This window comes from Nyctereutes procyonoides, unplaced genomic scaffold (assembly GCF_905146905.1).
Source record: "Nyctereutes procyonoides isolate TBG_1078 unplaced genomic scaffold, NYPRO_anot_genome, whole genome shotgun sequence".
In the NCBI taxonomy this organism is placed as follows: domain Eukaryota; kingdom Metazoa; phylum Chordata; class Mammalia; order Carnivora; family Canidae; genus Nyctereutes; species Nyctereutes procyonoides.
The window spans coordinates 13,724,849-13,740,594 of NW_026575034.1; the positions used below are offsets into that span (position 1 = coordinate 13,724,849).

The following is a 15,746-nucleotide window of genomic DNA, read 5'->3' on the forward strand; positions in this document are numbered from 1 at the left end:
TCTGGGGAGCTGTGGCATTGCTCACCTGGGGGCTAACAGGACATGGTCCAGGGCCTGCCTTCCCGTCAGTGCCAGGCAAACAGCACGGACTCTCACTGGGCTGTCTTCCGCCCCAGTGCTCTTTGGCTTGGCCCCTGGGGACCCAGCAGTGCCTTGGCCACTGGGCTGTCTTCCACCCCAGTGCTCTTTGGTGTGGCCCCCTGGGGACCCAGCAGTGCCTTGGCCACAGACTTCCTCTTCCATTCCCACAGAGACCAGCCCCTCCACCTATTACCTTCCCCTCTCCCTTGACATGTGGCTTTGAGTCAGGTTAGCCATTTGTACCCTGTAAACCACGGGTGACACTATTCACCATGACAACCTAAGAGGCGAAAGCCTCTCTACTCAGGAGTCCAGTCTGGGGAAACCGAGCCAAGCCAGACCCAATGCGCCATCCTGGATGTGACCCTCTGAGAGCCTCCCGTGTCTTACAATTTACATAAGTAAATTGTTCTCCGCAGCTGCACTTTGGCCAAGTCTGTAACCTGAGTGGGGCTTTAAGGAATAGGAAATTTGGGGCAACCAATCCCTGCACAAAATGCCTGACCTTAGTGGGGTAATATGGCAAATTTGAATCTGTAAGAACCTGGGAGCATTTGTAGCAATTTTCTAGCATCTTCACTTACGCTCTGCTCTTTCCTCTTACCCTTGGCGGGGACATTATGCCCTGACTCCCAGCTCATATAATATGTCCTGGAGGAAGCGTTTCCTGACCTCTCCTCAAATTGTTTAGGCCTCCTGGTGCACTTTCCCAGAGTACGCCGAGCTCACTCTTTCCTTGGGGTTTCTTGTTTAATTTCCATCTTGTCCATTAGGTTCCAGTAGAGTGGAGACCATTTTTGTCTTGCTTACAGCTACATCCCAGAACCTGGTTTAGGAGTTGGCATGCAGTGGATTCTCCTCAAATATTTGTTTTAAATAAATTACTTCATTTAGGAAATGAATATGGAGCTCTTGTACTTCCTTTGACCTTCAAATTTAATTTAAAAATCACCTCAAAGAATTTATGACTTCTATAATAAAAAATGCTATTTAAAATAATGAAATGGGTAAGAATATATATGAGTTTTCTTTGGGAAACCCAAGGTTTGACTGGAGCTCTTTAATTTGTCCAAACCATCATAAAAATTCACATTCAAGCTTTCTTATGTCTTCCCGTATGCGATATTCTGTGAATTTGGTTTTATTTTTCTATTCGGGATTTACATTTTTATCTGTTTTCTACCTGAGAGAGTTGATCTGGCCATATTGTATAACAGAGTATATTATAAATCATGATAATTAAAACGGTGTCATATTCAGGATAAGAAAGAAATATAAATGAATGGCAAAGACTGGAGATCCCAGAAACTTTAGATAAGGTATCATACAAAAGAGACTTCACAAATCAGGGGGAAATGGGAAGGTTGTGCAACAGTGGGGCTGGTATAACTTAACTGCAATAAAAAAAAATGGGATTCGCATCTAATCTCGTACGCCAAGATAAATTAAAAAAAAAAAATCCAGAGCTACATAGAAAGCAACCAGATTATAGGAAAAAAGTTGTTTACAGATCTGCGAGAGAAATGTTAATTTTCTCAGCTTTGGAACAATAAAGCAATCACAAAAGTAACTAATTGAATTATCCACCAGCTAAAGATATCTGTGTAATGAAACAACAGTGTCGAATTAGAGAAAAAAATGGCAGGTTGACAAAAACGTCTCCATGCAGTGTGGCTGACAAATGTGACTATCTGTAGTATGTCCAGAGCTGGTCCAGATCTGCCAGAGAGACACCACCACCGTCCCAACAGATACAGGACGGCTCTGAACAGACCATGCACACCGGAGAAATGAAAAAGGAAGACCAAGTGAAGACATGGAGAAGGGTTTCGCCTCTTTTACATTCGGAGAGGCAGTGTGGCGTGTCAAGAAGAACCCAGGCTATTGGAAGAAGCGGCTGGATTTGAATCCGGGTTCAGCCACTTGCTAAGCTCTGTGCCAGGCTCTTACCCCAGTGCTCTTTGCAAAATGGGAGCATCCTCATACCGGCCCAAGGGCTTTGTGTGAGGCTTATGGTCGTGACCGGCACATCACAGGACTTGTAAATGTTGGTTTTCTACTCCTTGAAGCTTTTCCAAACAGAACTTTGAAAAGCACCATAAAAGAAAAGAGGCAGTACGGGACTTTTATGCTCCTTCTAAGGACTTGTTATTCCTTCTGAATCTGAACCTCACTGGTGAGACTCCAGTCGCCCGCCGTTCAGATCCCTCATGCACTGGGTTGGGGCTCTCCTGTATTTCAAATAATCCCCAATAAAGAGCTTTCAAAGTTGTAGAAACTCAACCAAAGCACTAGAGGGCACCCGAGCCACGCGCTAGGCTGGAGGCCGCGTGGGGGGAGGCAGGTTTGAGCGCGGTTTCCTCAGGGAAAGCTGCTGCTAAGCCGGAGGCATCTAGGACTCCGGTCCCTCGGGCAGGTTAGGCCTGCCGCCTGCCCCTCGGGTCCAAGGCCAGTCTGGAGGACACCGACAGAGCTGGGCAAGTGCCACAGGAGGCAGGGAGGGCCGGGAGACCTTCAGCCCTGATCCAAGAGGCAGAGACAGACAGACAGACAGACAGACAAAGATGCCTCTGTCCTCGTGGGGAGAGCCACAGCTTGGGCCATTTGCCTGGCGCTGGCCCTGCAGGGGCAGGATTTCTGGAGAGGGCGACCAGGGTCTCTAATCCACCCTCCCATCTGTCTGGGACACGGAGATGCTTGTCTTATTAAATATGAATTAAACAGAGTGGCTGGGAATAACGAAGGGGACTGTAGCCCCTGCCAAGATTCATTAGGACAATAAAAACTATTTTGAAAAGTTCCAGGGACTCCTAGCATTCGGATTAAACCGGAGGAGTGGTGGAGATCCAGAGTCGATTTGCAGGAAACCTGGTCACTTTCTACCCTGGCGCCCGCGGAACTAGTGAAGGATGTGGGGTGTGCTCACAATCTGCCCTTTCTGTCTCCACCTGCGCTCCGGGCCCGGAGCTCCGGCGGGGTTTACTGAGCTAAGCAAGGCAGCAGCGCACTTGTTGGGTCAGGGCTGTCCTTGGGGAGGTCGGTCCTGGGGAAGAAGGGGAAGATCATTGAAAAGCAAGTCAGTTTCACTGGCAGGACCTCACAAAGTAGGTCACCCCGGCTTTCCACTGGCCCAAGGGAGGCTGGCATCCCATTAACCTCAATCGGGCAGGCTCAGTGATGAGGGGCAGGGCTCTTTCTGCAAAACAAAACTTGGCTGCGTGGAGGCTTCCTCATTTGACTTCCTAATGAGATCTGGAAGAGGAATGGGGGTGCTGGGGTCCGGGAAAATCAAAGGAGAACTCCTCTCCCTTACCAAGCTGGTAGCACTAAGCGGCGAGGGACGGGGTGTTCGGGCCATCCGAGTGTTTGCCAGCGATTAATTCTGTTCCACTGGGGTCTCAGCAAGTCTGAGGGATGGGCAAAGGGTGAGAAGGTGTCCCCAAGTTTTTTGGTGGGTCCCCCCCAATTTTTCAGAAAGTCTCTCCCATCTTAAAAAAGGCAAAAAACCAACCAAACAAAAAACCATCACAAACTTCATGGACTCTTTCATCTCCTTCTTAGAGCCACTGCTTGGTCTCCCTTCGTGCACAGCAAACCGCACAGAAGACCTGTCTATACGCGCTCCCTCCATGAACTCACTTTCTGTTCACATTTCACCTGCTCGAGGCCTCCGGCCGTTGGCAGCTGGAAGGGTTCTCAGTAACGTCACTGGTGTTCGTCATGTTGATCCATCCAAGCAGCACTGGGCAGCCCTCGGCTTACTTGACCTCTCAGCCACCGGGGGCAGCTGCCCACTCTCTCCTCGAACACTTTCTTCCCTTGGTTCCCCTCCGATACCAAGCTTTCTTCCCCAATCCTCTTGCTCCTCCTTTTGTTTCCTTCCTTTGCCCGCAAGTCCTCTTCTGCATTAAATGTCAGAGCTCCTTGGAACTTAGCCTTAAACCTTGGACTTAGGCTCTCTGTCATCCGGGCCCTTGGCATTGATCGTCTACTGCTCCTCGATGGCTCGTGGTTTTATGCGTCAGTGCAGAATTCTCCCGGAGTTTCAGAGCTCTGCGGCTAACGGGTAACGCCTCCAGCTGGACACCTGAGGCCTTCGCCAACGTATCGCATCCAGAACTGAGCTCCTGGCCTTTCCCACTGAACTTCATTTACTATTTGAAACCTTTTAAGTGGTTGCGCCAACTTATTAATTTAGGTCTCCCTGCCTCTCTCACCCTCCCTATCCAGTCTATCACGGCAGCCTATGGGGTTCTCCTACACATCTCTGAGATCTCTGCACCTGTCCCATCTCCACCACCACCACCCTTGTCAAGGTCACTGTGACTTCTCTCCTCACTGGTCTTGTTTCTTGTTCTTAACCTTTTCATATTGGAGCCAGAGTGTTGTTATTATTATTATTATTATTTAAAGAGATTCTATTTATTCATGAGAGACAGAGAGAGAGAGAGAGAGAGAGAGAGAGAGAGAAGCAGGCTCCATGCAGGGAGCCCAACGTGGGACTCAATCCCGGGTCTCCAGGATCATGCCCTGGACTGACGGTGGCGTCAAACCACTGAGCCACCCGGGCTGCCCTTATTATTATTTTTTAATGCAGATGTGATCGTGTTGGCAGCCTGCTTAAAACCTTTCAATGATTTCCCAGTCCTCTTAATGTAAAAATCAAAATCCCTAATGTTGCATGACTTGGCTCCACACCAAGCTCACCTGTGATCTCTGGACCTACTTGTACCACAACTGCTTAGTACCCTAAGTATGCTGATCCCTCCTCAGGGTCTTTACACATGACGGTAAAGAATATTCTCCCCTTGCTTTGCTTCTTTACCTAGTCCACTCCTATTGATTCCTTAACTCTTAGCTCAATTGCCATCCCTGAAGGATGCTTTCGTTGACTTTCAGGCTGGGTCAGGGTCCCCTTCACACACTCTCATGGCACCTTCTATCGTTACTTCACAGACACATCACATTTGTCATCATCTGGTTAATATCCCTCACTAAACCGTGAGTTCATGAGAAACTCCGCACTGCTCACTGCTGTATTCCCAAGTACCTTTGACAGTACTGCCCTTTAGAGACCCACCATAAATGTTTGTTGAGGCAATGAAATGCTTCAGTCATCCTTGACAGAAGGACACAAGTGAAAGTCAAGGTTCTGTTTTGTTTTGGGGCAGGAGTCAGACAGTTTGTTGTGGTCACGCTATTTATGTCATGCTGGCCCAAAGTCTGACTAGCAGATACGTGGGTCTTGATTGATCTAAAAACTGGACACAGAATGAATTGTTACTTAATTGGAGGGACGATGTCAGAAGTGAAGGGCAGAGGTAGCGGAAACAGCTGGATATGGCTAGAGTTCTAGTTCCTCCGCGGGCGGAGCTGGATGCTGAGGTTGGCCCCGCCATGGAACCTCTGAGCCTCAGTCTTATCTGCGAAGTGAGGCTCAAAATCCCTACCCTGTGGGTAGTATGAAGATGAAGTGGGATGAGGGACATAAGTGCCTCGCAGGGTACCTGGCACGTAGTAGGTGCTCAAGACAAAAGGTCAGCTCTCTGCTTTCTTCTTTCCTCTCTTCCCTCTTTCCTCTCTCCTTCTGGAAGCACCTTGCTTTGTCATTTGCATCTTCCTAAACCCAGGCTCCTTAAGGGAAAACTGGGCTCAGGGCTCCTTAGTGGTGTCTACGTGGGCATCTATAAACCTGGCTCAGATGCCCCCAACCCCTCGCAGGCCTAAGCCTCTTCCTGCTTAGAAAGCCAAGGTGAGGACCCCTTCACCTACAGGTTTCGGGAGTTGGGAGCAGCTGAGGAGCAAACAGGTTTCACGGTGGGGCTTTTTTCTGATTGATGTTAATCAGGTGAAGGGGGCTCAGGGCCTCTATGAATTCACATCAGTGGGCTTTGGTGGGACAGGCCTGAGACAGGCAAATGCCCACCTAGCAGGGGAGAGCCCAGGGCAGCTGGCCTTGCCGCTGTTGCTTCTCTCTGGAGGGAAAGGCACTCCCAGGGCTGGGCACGTTTTCAGTGGAGATCTCCCTCAGAGGAGATCACAGTAAGCTAGAAAAGGCCTCCGTGCAGCCGGCTGGGCTGCCTGGGTCAGCTGTCCAGGTGTGGGCCTCTCTCCTCAGGTGTCCATGTAGGGCCTTAGTTCTGCCCAGATCTGGGCCTCTCCAGGGCAAGGAGCATCCTTCTAGACTCAGCCCTGTGACACCTCCTGAACGAGGCCTTCATGACCTCTCCCCAGCCCTCAGCTGGGTTGTGCCCCTTCTCTGGTCTTCTGGAACCACTTATATCCTCATCGTAACATTTATCCCCTTGCAGTGTACGGGGCTACCATGATGATGTTATATATATATTCTGTATATATGGTGCCACCTGAACGTGTGCAAAGGGCAGCTCTGGAGTGGAAGGACTCTGGTTTTGGTCTGTAACCTCCCCACCCCCACCCCCGGCCAGGCATTCCAAAGGGTGGGGATTGGCACATAGTGGGGGGATGGACCATTAATTTGCTGAATGTTAAACAGGTGGGCACTAGGGGCCCGGCACAGCAACAGCTTCCCTGCTCCCAGCTAGGTGGTCATGGGTGAGAGCTCCTCCTCCCTCCGCTCCTGCTGCCTCATCCTGTGCTTCCCTTCCTATCATTTTGAATTTGCCTTTTCTCCCATTGAGCAGAATCTCAACATTGCCCTTGTTGTCACTGTCTTCAATCCCATCATTAGTGGGTGTAGACTATTCCAGAGAAGGGACGGCCAAACCATGTCCATGTGGCTGGTGAGAACTTTGCTCCAGATCTTGCATCCTTAAAGGATGAGTGAAACTAGAGCTCACTCAAGGAAGTGCGCAGGATTCAGGGCAGCCGGAGTGAGGTGTGGAGTCGGGAGAGGCAAGACATTAGCCCTAAGCAAAAGGAGGCAGGGGCTGGGGTAGGTTGGGCTCACGGTGGCCTCATAAAATGATCCTGGAGACTAAGGGAGGTCACGAGGGGATTCTCTGGAGAGGAGGACACAATCGGATTTGGATTCTTAAAAGATCACTCCAATGACGGCGCGTCATGTGGGATCAGATGGGAGAAAGCACCGAAGAGGGCAGAGTTGAAGCGGTCCAGGTGAGAGCACGCTGGTTGGCACTAACAGTGGGAGAATGGCCAGACTGATTTGTGAGATATCAAGAGGGCAGGGTCCACAGGGCTTAGTGATGGGTTCCATTTTGGATAAGAGAGTTCAAGGTAGGTCCATGTGCGCCATCTACAGAGAGGTGTCCAAGAAGCTGGTGGATGGAGGGCATGGCTGGGGTCTGTTTGCTACTTACACATTGAGAGGCTGCCAGGCTGGCCACTGAGCTTTGGCTTTGATGACGGTGAGGACCTCATCACTCTGCAAAAAAAAAAAAAAAAGGGACCACAGATATTTAGTGAGGGGAGCCAGGCTCCCGGGAACAAGAGAGGTTTGACATGGTGACACCGTCCATCCCCACTCCCTTACCTGCTGCTGAGGCTTTACCTGCCCAGGTGTGGAGCCATCCCTCCCCAGGGTAGGGAAGCCCTAGGACCTCGCCAATCCCAGGGGAAGGGCTGCAGGGCCACTGTGACTGGTGTGTGCTGCACTCTGTTGGGCCCGTTGAGCCACGCTTTGGTTTCTAGCTCGGTCCTCCGCTTCCCTACCGTAGCCAGGGCTCTGACCCGGACTCTGCTTTGGATGGCCAGGCTTCTAGACTGTGCCCAGCCTGGAGGGCAGGTCATGCGTTCCGTGTTCAGGCATTGGCTATGTGAGGAGCTGCAGGGTAGCCAACCCCTGCTCCAGAGGATTGTCATTCCCGATGCCTCACCGGCTGTTGAGACCCACGCACCTGGTCAGACTCCCCTGGACCAGGAGGTCAGAACAAAGTCTGTGGCCAACACCCCTTGTGCCACTCATATTATTCTGTTCTATTCTGCTTTGGGCAGTGTGTAGCATGGCACTTAAAATAGTTATTTGAGGAAGAACGTGATAACGTTTTGAAGGAAAGCATTAAGTTAGTCATCGGGGGGCAAAAATCAGAACTTGGTTGATTTTGCTTAACTTTGCAGTTTGGTTTTTATTTTCAATTACACATTGGGTCAGAGAAGGAGCATAATATTTTCAAGGCCTAAGACTTCCACAGGCTCAAATTTGGCTTCCCTGGAGTGGATTCAGCTCGTCCTGGATCTCCCCTATCCCTGGCTGGGCCCAGTGGTGCTCAGACACCACTATCCACAGTGCCCAGAAAAGCCTAGAATATCACTAGTGGAGGAAGGGAGAACTTTGGTGCCGATGAACAGGCCCCTGAGTTCCAGGGGGGCAGAGACTTGCTTGGCTGGCTTACTTACAGCTCCGCCCTCATCTTTACAGCCAGGGCTGGCCTAAGTGCCTAGAACATACTGAGGGGGAACTGGTGAACTTCTTAATTAGTGGGTACCATGCCCAGAAGACCTCACAGCCCCAAGGAAACTGGAAGGGGGTCAGAGGTGTCCCCGGGCTCAGGCCCAAGGATTATAAAAAGCCTTCTGGAGCACCTCGCCTGCATCCCATTGGGTGGTGGGCCGTTAGGAGGACAGGAGCTCAGCTGGATCCAGCTCAGCCTGGGCACCCACAGATGGTCTTGGGGACAAGCTGGCAGAGACAACGGCCTCTTGAGCTCAGGCTTCCCTGATTATTCCCTCTTCCGGTCAGAGGGAAGAATCTTTGGATGCAAGGACACCCCCACATTCACATGACTGCAAGGAGCGCATTCCGAAGTCCCAACTGGGTGCTTTCCATGTCTCATGGGAGACTTGCTTAGTTGTTGGGAATGTATCCCTCACTCATTTCTCTTAAGTATCTGGTGAGTGACTGCGAGGGGTTGTCTAGCTTGAAGTCACACGTGAGACCCAACGCATCTCCAAATGCCAGCGCTGGGCCTCCCGTGACCTGGTTCCCTGTATCCTCTCCGAGGTCGGTGTCCCTGGCTGAGCGCCGCCCCTGGCCCTGGAGGTTGAAAGCACATCCTCCTCATGCCTCCATTGCATCTCCCGCCCCTCCCAGGTCGGGCTCCAAGATCCACCGCGCTCACTGTCTGCAAGTCCTGAGCCCTTCCACGGCCTGCACGCCTTCTTGCTCCCCACAATGCACCCTCCACGTTGCTGCAAGTTCGACCACCCCCTTCCCCTCCCTTAGCCCACAACTTCCACGGTACTTTCTTAACGCCTGAGTCTTCCTACATGGCCTTCGTCATCTAGCCCTGCTGTACTTCTTCCCCTTTGCCTTTACATATACAGAATATTGCATAAGCAGAACTGTACATGCTTACTGTAGACAAATTTAGCATCCCAGAAGCACACAATGTGAATGCTGAGCGCATTCCACCCTAGCATCTTCCCTGCCTTCCGCCTCCTTCTCCAGAATGTTACAGTTTAGTGTGTACTGTTCCAGACCTTTTACTATGCATATGCAACTACGCGCGCGTGTGTGTATGTGTGTGTGTAGTGTGTGTACATTAGACAGAGCTCAAAAACTTCATCATACCGAATATCTTATTCTGCACCATGATTTAAAATTTTTCCCTTAATATATCATCGGGAACTTTCCACGTCAGTGGACACTACATCATTGCAATCCTTTTGTTGAATTTTAGTGTTGGAGATCTTCAAATTATGGTAAACCAAGTCAAGACGTATAAAAGAGAAACCCGAGATATGAGATCCAAGTAAAGAGATAGTGTCTGATGACAATGCCTTTGCCGTTGAAGAACAACTTTACTAAGAAGTGAAATCAATGTGGGTGGAGTTAAGATGGCCACCAAGCTAGCTGGCCCTACAGATTTACCTTGCATGATAATTAAAACTTGGCTTTCAGGTCCCGGCTAATGACATATTGATTTCACTTTTGCAGTATATAACTCAACAAAAAATTGTTTGGGCCTTCCATTACTGTTTACTTACGGTGATGAAATTCCACCTGTAATTTTTATTTTTTTATTTTTAATTTTTTTTCCACCTGTAATTTTTAGAGCTACGGAGGCTCCAAGGATGGTGGATCCTCGTGTGCGGGCATTAGAACAGCTTCTTGCTGTCAATTGTTTCATCTCATGGTTGCATGCCGTCTGCATCTACTTGTTTATGATCATTTGTGTTATTCAGTCAAATGAGAATGTAGGAGCATGACGGAAAAATTACTTAAAAAGCTAATAATTTTTGAAGCATTGAAATTCTTTGGTAGAACCTAAATTCTGCAGGATTGGAGAATGTCTGGCTTGCTTGTTCATGGCCATCTCCAGTGCTATGGATACTCAGCAAATTGTTGGAAAAGCAAAGCCTTTGATGTATATGTCGGATTCCATAGCACGGATGGTCTGTAATTCACTTAACCAGCATTTTTGGTGGATATTTGTTTCCATACATGATGCTATGATGAACACTTGCATATACATTTGTTTACAAACCCAAGGCTTCCTGTGTTACAGATTGCCAGGAATGCTGAAAAGATGAAGCAAATTTGTAATTTTGGTAGGACCTACCAAATTGTGCTCCAAAAATCTGTGCCCATTTTCACCTCCCACAAGAATGTGCCCATGTTGCCACAATTTTGGGCACACTGAATACTATCAAACTTGTTAGTATTTACTGAACCAGCTGGCAGGAGAGTAGTGTGTTTGAGAGCACAGGCTCTAGAATCACACCTGAGTTCCAATCTGGACTGTACCATTAGCTAGTGCTGTGTCCTCTGGGAAGTCTCTTGACCTCTCTTAGCTTTCTCATCTGTGAAGTGGGATTTAAAAAGAATCTCTACGGGGGCACCTGGGTGGCATATGCATCCGACTCTTGGTTCTGGCTCAGGTTGTGATCTCGGGGTTGTGAGATCGAGCCCTGTGTTGGGCTCTGCGTTCAGTGGGGAGTCTGCTGAGATTCTTTCTCTCCCTCTGCTCCTGCCCCCCTCTCTAAAATAAATAAATCTTTTAAAAAAAAGTAAAAAAAGAGTCTCTACCACGTGGGGTTGTTGGGGGAAAAAATGACATAGTTCACATACTGTGCTAATACAGGGCCCGAATAAGCACATATTAGCTACTCGTCTTACTCTCATTTACATTCAGGCCAAGATGGTATTAGAATCAATTTGCACTGCTTGAGCACAGATTGTGAAGCACACAGTTGCATCTACAAACCCACAAAGCCTCGGGAGAACACTCCCTGACTTAACGCCAAGCGCTGAGGCTCAGGGAGCATATGATGGGAGGTTTATGGAGCTGGGTTGAGTCTTGGATGGGGCCGCTGGGGGGGCAGGGCATCTTCCATTCTGGAGAATGAAGGACTTAAAGTCAAGAGTAAGCAATCCAAACTTTAGACCTAAATGAAAAGCTGTTTTAACAAGTCTCTAAGGCACAGAAAGGATCTTTCAAGAATCCTTAGAGCCCTTATACATCTCCCATAGGACTCTTTCAAATCAAGTATTTCAGGGTATTCACAGTTCATGCCTCTTCTCAATGACATTAGCACTTTTCCAAAATACGCCAATTAAAATAAAAACCCCAAAGAAGCCACAGGTCACTCATGTCCATCTTCATGGAGATGAGTTTTTCATTTTGCTTTTGGTAAATATACTGTGAAGATGCAGCTGTATGCAGACTTCATAGCTACTGACACCAACTGGGAAGCACACAGCCCCCAAGAGGCCGCAGGCTGGAGGAAGGAGGGCCGTGTGGGGTGAATACAGGCCTGGGATGGGTTGGAGGCGGAAATCACATCGGTATTAGGAGATGCCAAGGCTGAGCAGAGCAGAGAGTAAGAATGTGGGTCCGCGGGGATTGGGTGGGGGCTGGTGTTAGAATCAACCTCACCCAACACTGACCCTCCCAGGCCCTCCAGAGCCAGCACTCAACACAGGGGGGCTCTGGGCATCTCAGCCCTGCCCACAGTGAAGGGCCAGAGTGTGTCACCGCCTCCCGGCCTTGTTCCTCACCTCCTCTCTGGTCTCAGTGCCTGGATCTACCTGAACCTTCACCTCCCAGTCCTGAACCACAACCTCTTTCCTCATCCTAAGGTCCCCTTTGTCTGCCGGCAGCACGGAGCATGTCTACCCTAGACCTACAATCTGGGGGTCAGCCTGGACAACCTGCCTCCTCCCTGCAGGAAGAGAAGTGGGGTGCAATCCATAGTCAGAGGGGCAAAGCGATCAAAGCAAGTAGAAACAACAATAATAACAACAATGCTCGTTTTTCAGCAAGAGCATGGCTGCCCCTGGTCCACAGTTTTCTCCAAAGACCCTTGCCTTGAGGCACAGGGTCACCCAGACCCCTCTGTGAGGGCTATGCCTGGCATCTCATGTAAAGACTCTGGCGAACGGTGCTTGGCTCCATTATTTGCTTCTCTCCTTTCCCAGAATTCCCACTTACCACCCATAAAAAATATCAACCGTGATGGCTTCCATGTCTGAAGGGAACTTTTTCATCCCTTGGTGGGTGTCCTGGTGATGAGCAGTAGGAAATGAGCCATTTTATGAGGTGATAATGGAGCTATAAGCATCTTTAAAATCAATTGTGCCCAACGTCATAGTTTCCCATGGTTTCGACAGGCTCTGGGTTTATTGGGTCATAAATAAAAACAGATGGTTCATATTGATGGTGCGCTATGGCTTGCCTGTGGTCTCATGTGGTCTACGCTGCAGAACTCTGAGGTAGGCAGGCAAATGGTTCCCATTTTTCAGATGAAGTCACTGAGATGCCTCCCTCCTCGATGCTGCTCTGGTCAAGATCACGAGTGACCTCACCGCTGCCAAGGGGTATGGTGCCCAGCTCCTCGCTTCCGTGACTCCTCAGCAGCGTTCGACACAGTTGGTCATTCCCTCTGCCTTGAAGCACTTTCTACCTGGCTCTGGCACCTGCTGCCTCTCCATCTCTTCTCACCCCACTGGCCACTAGCCTTGGGGATGCTTCTCCATCCAGCCGGGTTCAAGCCCTTGATCCTCTTCCACGTTGCCGTCATTTCAGCTTGTCTCAGGCCTTAAAATACCGCTATATATACAGTGATGGCGACTGAAGTTCAATCTTCTGCCTTCTATATCAACTGTTTAACCTCTTCATCTGGACACGAGTTGGTGTCTCAACCTCAACATGTCTGAAACCAAACTCTCTCCTAGCCTGGCCGCCCCCGTTCTCAGCCCACTCAGTAGCAGGGCTCTCCTTCCACTTTCCGCCATCCCATCAACTCCACTTCTAAAATGTATTTGTGAGCTCACCACTGTCCATCACCCCTAGCTTGAGAGCATGCTCTCTCTTCTCTCCTCCACCCCCCCCCCCCAAAAAAAGCAAACCCTTGCTGGCTCCTCAACCCAGCATGCCCCCATCACTATCTGATTATGTTTTCCTCATCACATTGGGTCACTGTCCAATATACTGTGGATTTTGTTTGCTTATTGATTGATAGAGAGAGAGAGAGAGAGAGAGAGAGAGTGAGCAGTGGGAGGGGGAGAGGGAGATGGAGACAGAGAACCCTAAGCAAGCTCCACATTCAGTGTGGAGTCCCATGAGGGGCTCAATCTCATGACCCAGAGATCATGACCTGAGCCAAAAGGAAGGGTCAGACAGTTGACCAACGGAGCCACCCTGGTGCCCCTGCTTACTTTTTACGGTCTGTCTCTCCCCGCTAGACAGGGGCCCCCCTGTGGACAAGGGCTTTCGTCTGTTTTGCTCCGTGCGGAACTATCAGTATTTAGGACGTGCTTGGAGCCTGCCCAAGCAGTATCTGTAGAATGACCGAGAGGCTGGAACAGGAAGGGCCGGCGTCCCCCGAGCCTCGGTCAGCCTGGGTCAAGCGAGCCTCAGAGATCTCAGCCCTGAGCTGGTGGGTGCTGGCAGGCAGTGCGGGGTGCCAGGGTCCCAGCTCTGCTGGAACTGCCTGAGCTGGAGGGAGAGGGAAGGGCCAGGACACAGGGGCCGCTCTAGGAACCCTGGCCTGCGCTCGGGACTTCTGGGTCGGCCTCGGGGGGACACCCAGGGACACGGGCCGGCGGCCGTAAGGGCCACAGGACGCCTCCTCCCCGGGAAGCATCGCAGGCCCCCGTCTGATCAGCTACTTCAAAGCCAGAGAAGGTCTCTGAAGCCCATTAACAGACCCGCCAGAAGATGCTGTGGTTGCACAGAAGCATTTCAAATTCCATTTCTTCTTAGTTCTTTTCGAACATAGCCTGTAATTCCGATGGGAAAATTGCATCATGCCCGGAGATGACAATTTTCCCGCGAGATGGTTCTGTGCGAGCGGCGTGGCATTCCCGGAGCGGGAGACCAGAGCCCGGCAGAGCCCGGGCCGCGCCACTGCTCCTCGGCCGCGTGTGACCTGGCGGGTGGGCGCCGGGAGGACCCGAGAGCCCGGCCTCCCTTCCGTGCGCTTCCATCGGCTGCAGGCGTCGACTTAGCTTGTCCTTTGGTGACCGGAGTGTCAATCCTGGCTTTCACCTCATTTTCCGGACTTTTTCATTTTGTCCTTTGTGATGCTCCTGTGAGTCAGCCCCGGGAGGGAGGGAGCTGGGGGGCCAGGGGGGCAGCCTGTCTCTCCAGCCCACGTGGCCCTCTCGACCTGCTGCCCAGGCCCCCTTGCCCCCCTGCCCCCCCTGCCCCCCTGTCTCCAGTGATCGGGAAAACTAAGTAGCAAGGGGGCTGGGCCGGCGAGCTCCCGACGACACGCGGGGCAGGACCTGCCAGGGAGGCCCAGCGTCGGGCTGGAGACCGTGACCCGAAGGGCAGCGCCTGCCCGTCCTGGGGGAGCCCCGCAGAGCTCTTCAAGGCACAGCACTGGGTGCCCCTCGGGCCCTGCCTGTCTCCCCCACCCCCTTCCTCTGAGGACAGCTCCTGGCCAGGTCTGGTCCCAGAACCGGCGGTAGAGCAGGGGTGGGGACGGTGTCTTCCCTGCGCCTGGCACTGGCTTGGGTTGCAGGAGTGTGCAGGGGACGCCCAAGGGACGGCCAGCGGGTGAGTTCATCGGGTGACTGATCAGTGACAAGCTAGAGGAAGCCTGTGGCCCACGTGGCCCTCCCCGGGGTCTGAGGGCCCTTGTGAGCGCCGTGGGACCAGGATGCCACCGCAGGGTCTGCAAACAGGACAGTGTGACGTGACGCACGTGCTCAGAGGGCCCTGCTGCCTGCTGCCACGGGAGGGTCACCGCTAGTGGGGCGGGGGAGGGGGGCACTGGAGCAGGGGAGAGCGATGGGATCCCGGGAGACAGCGGGTGCAGGGCATTATTTTAGAGGGAGACGCAAAAGGACCTGCTGACGGATGGGGGTGTAAAACAGGGGGGGAAAGGATGACTCCAAGGGGGGTGTCTTGGCGGCGGCTGGATAGATGAGGCTGGAGTTCAAGGGACATGTCCAAGCTGGAGATAGAAATTTGGAAGTCCTCAGCGTATAGGTAGTAAAGTCACAGGACAGAGAACCTGGGGACTGGGAGGACAGAGAAGGCGGGGACAGCAGAGAGCCTAACGCAGGACAGCTAGAGAGGTGGGAGGCACTAGGATGTGCCCCAGGGCACATCTGCAAAGCCCTTGTGCTGCCCCCCCCCCCCGTGCCCCTACTACATTCCTGGTCCCCTGCTGCCCCTGCCATCCCCGCTGTCCCCTGCTGTCCCCGCTGTCCCCTGCCGACCCCCGTCCCCCTGCCGTCCCCACTGTCCCCCTGCTGTCCCCTCCCCTGCCCCCTG

General features: G+C 51.5%; 1 protein-coding gene across 4 annotated transcripts in view; it reads right to left on the minus strand.

Annotated features, from left to right (window-relative positions):
* Window positions 1–15,746, minus strand: part of SPON1 (spondin 1) — a 251,437-nt gene that overhangs the window by 18,881 nt on the left and 216,810 nt on the right. For all 4 annotated transcript variants that reach the window (XR_008663460.1, XR_008663459.1, XM_055317861.1 and 1 more), the window contains exon 7: window positions 7,380–7,444. Coding sequence is in view for 2 of the 4 variants with exons in the window: in XM_055317861.1 (XP_055173836.1) it covers window positions 7,380–7,444 (65 nt within the window). In the remaining 2 variants the exon portion in view is untranslated. The remainder of the gene's footprint in view (window positions 1–7,379; window positions 7,445–15,746) is intronic.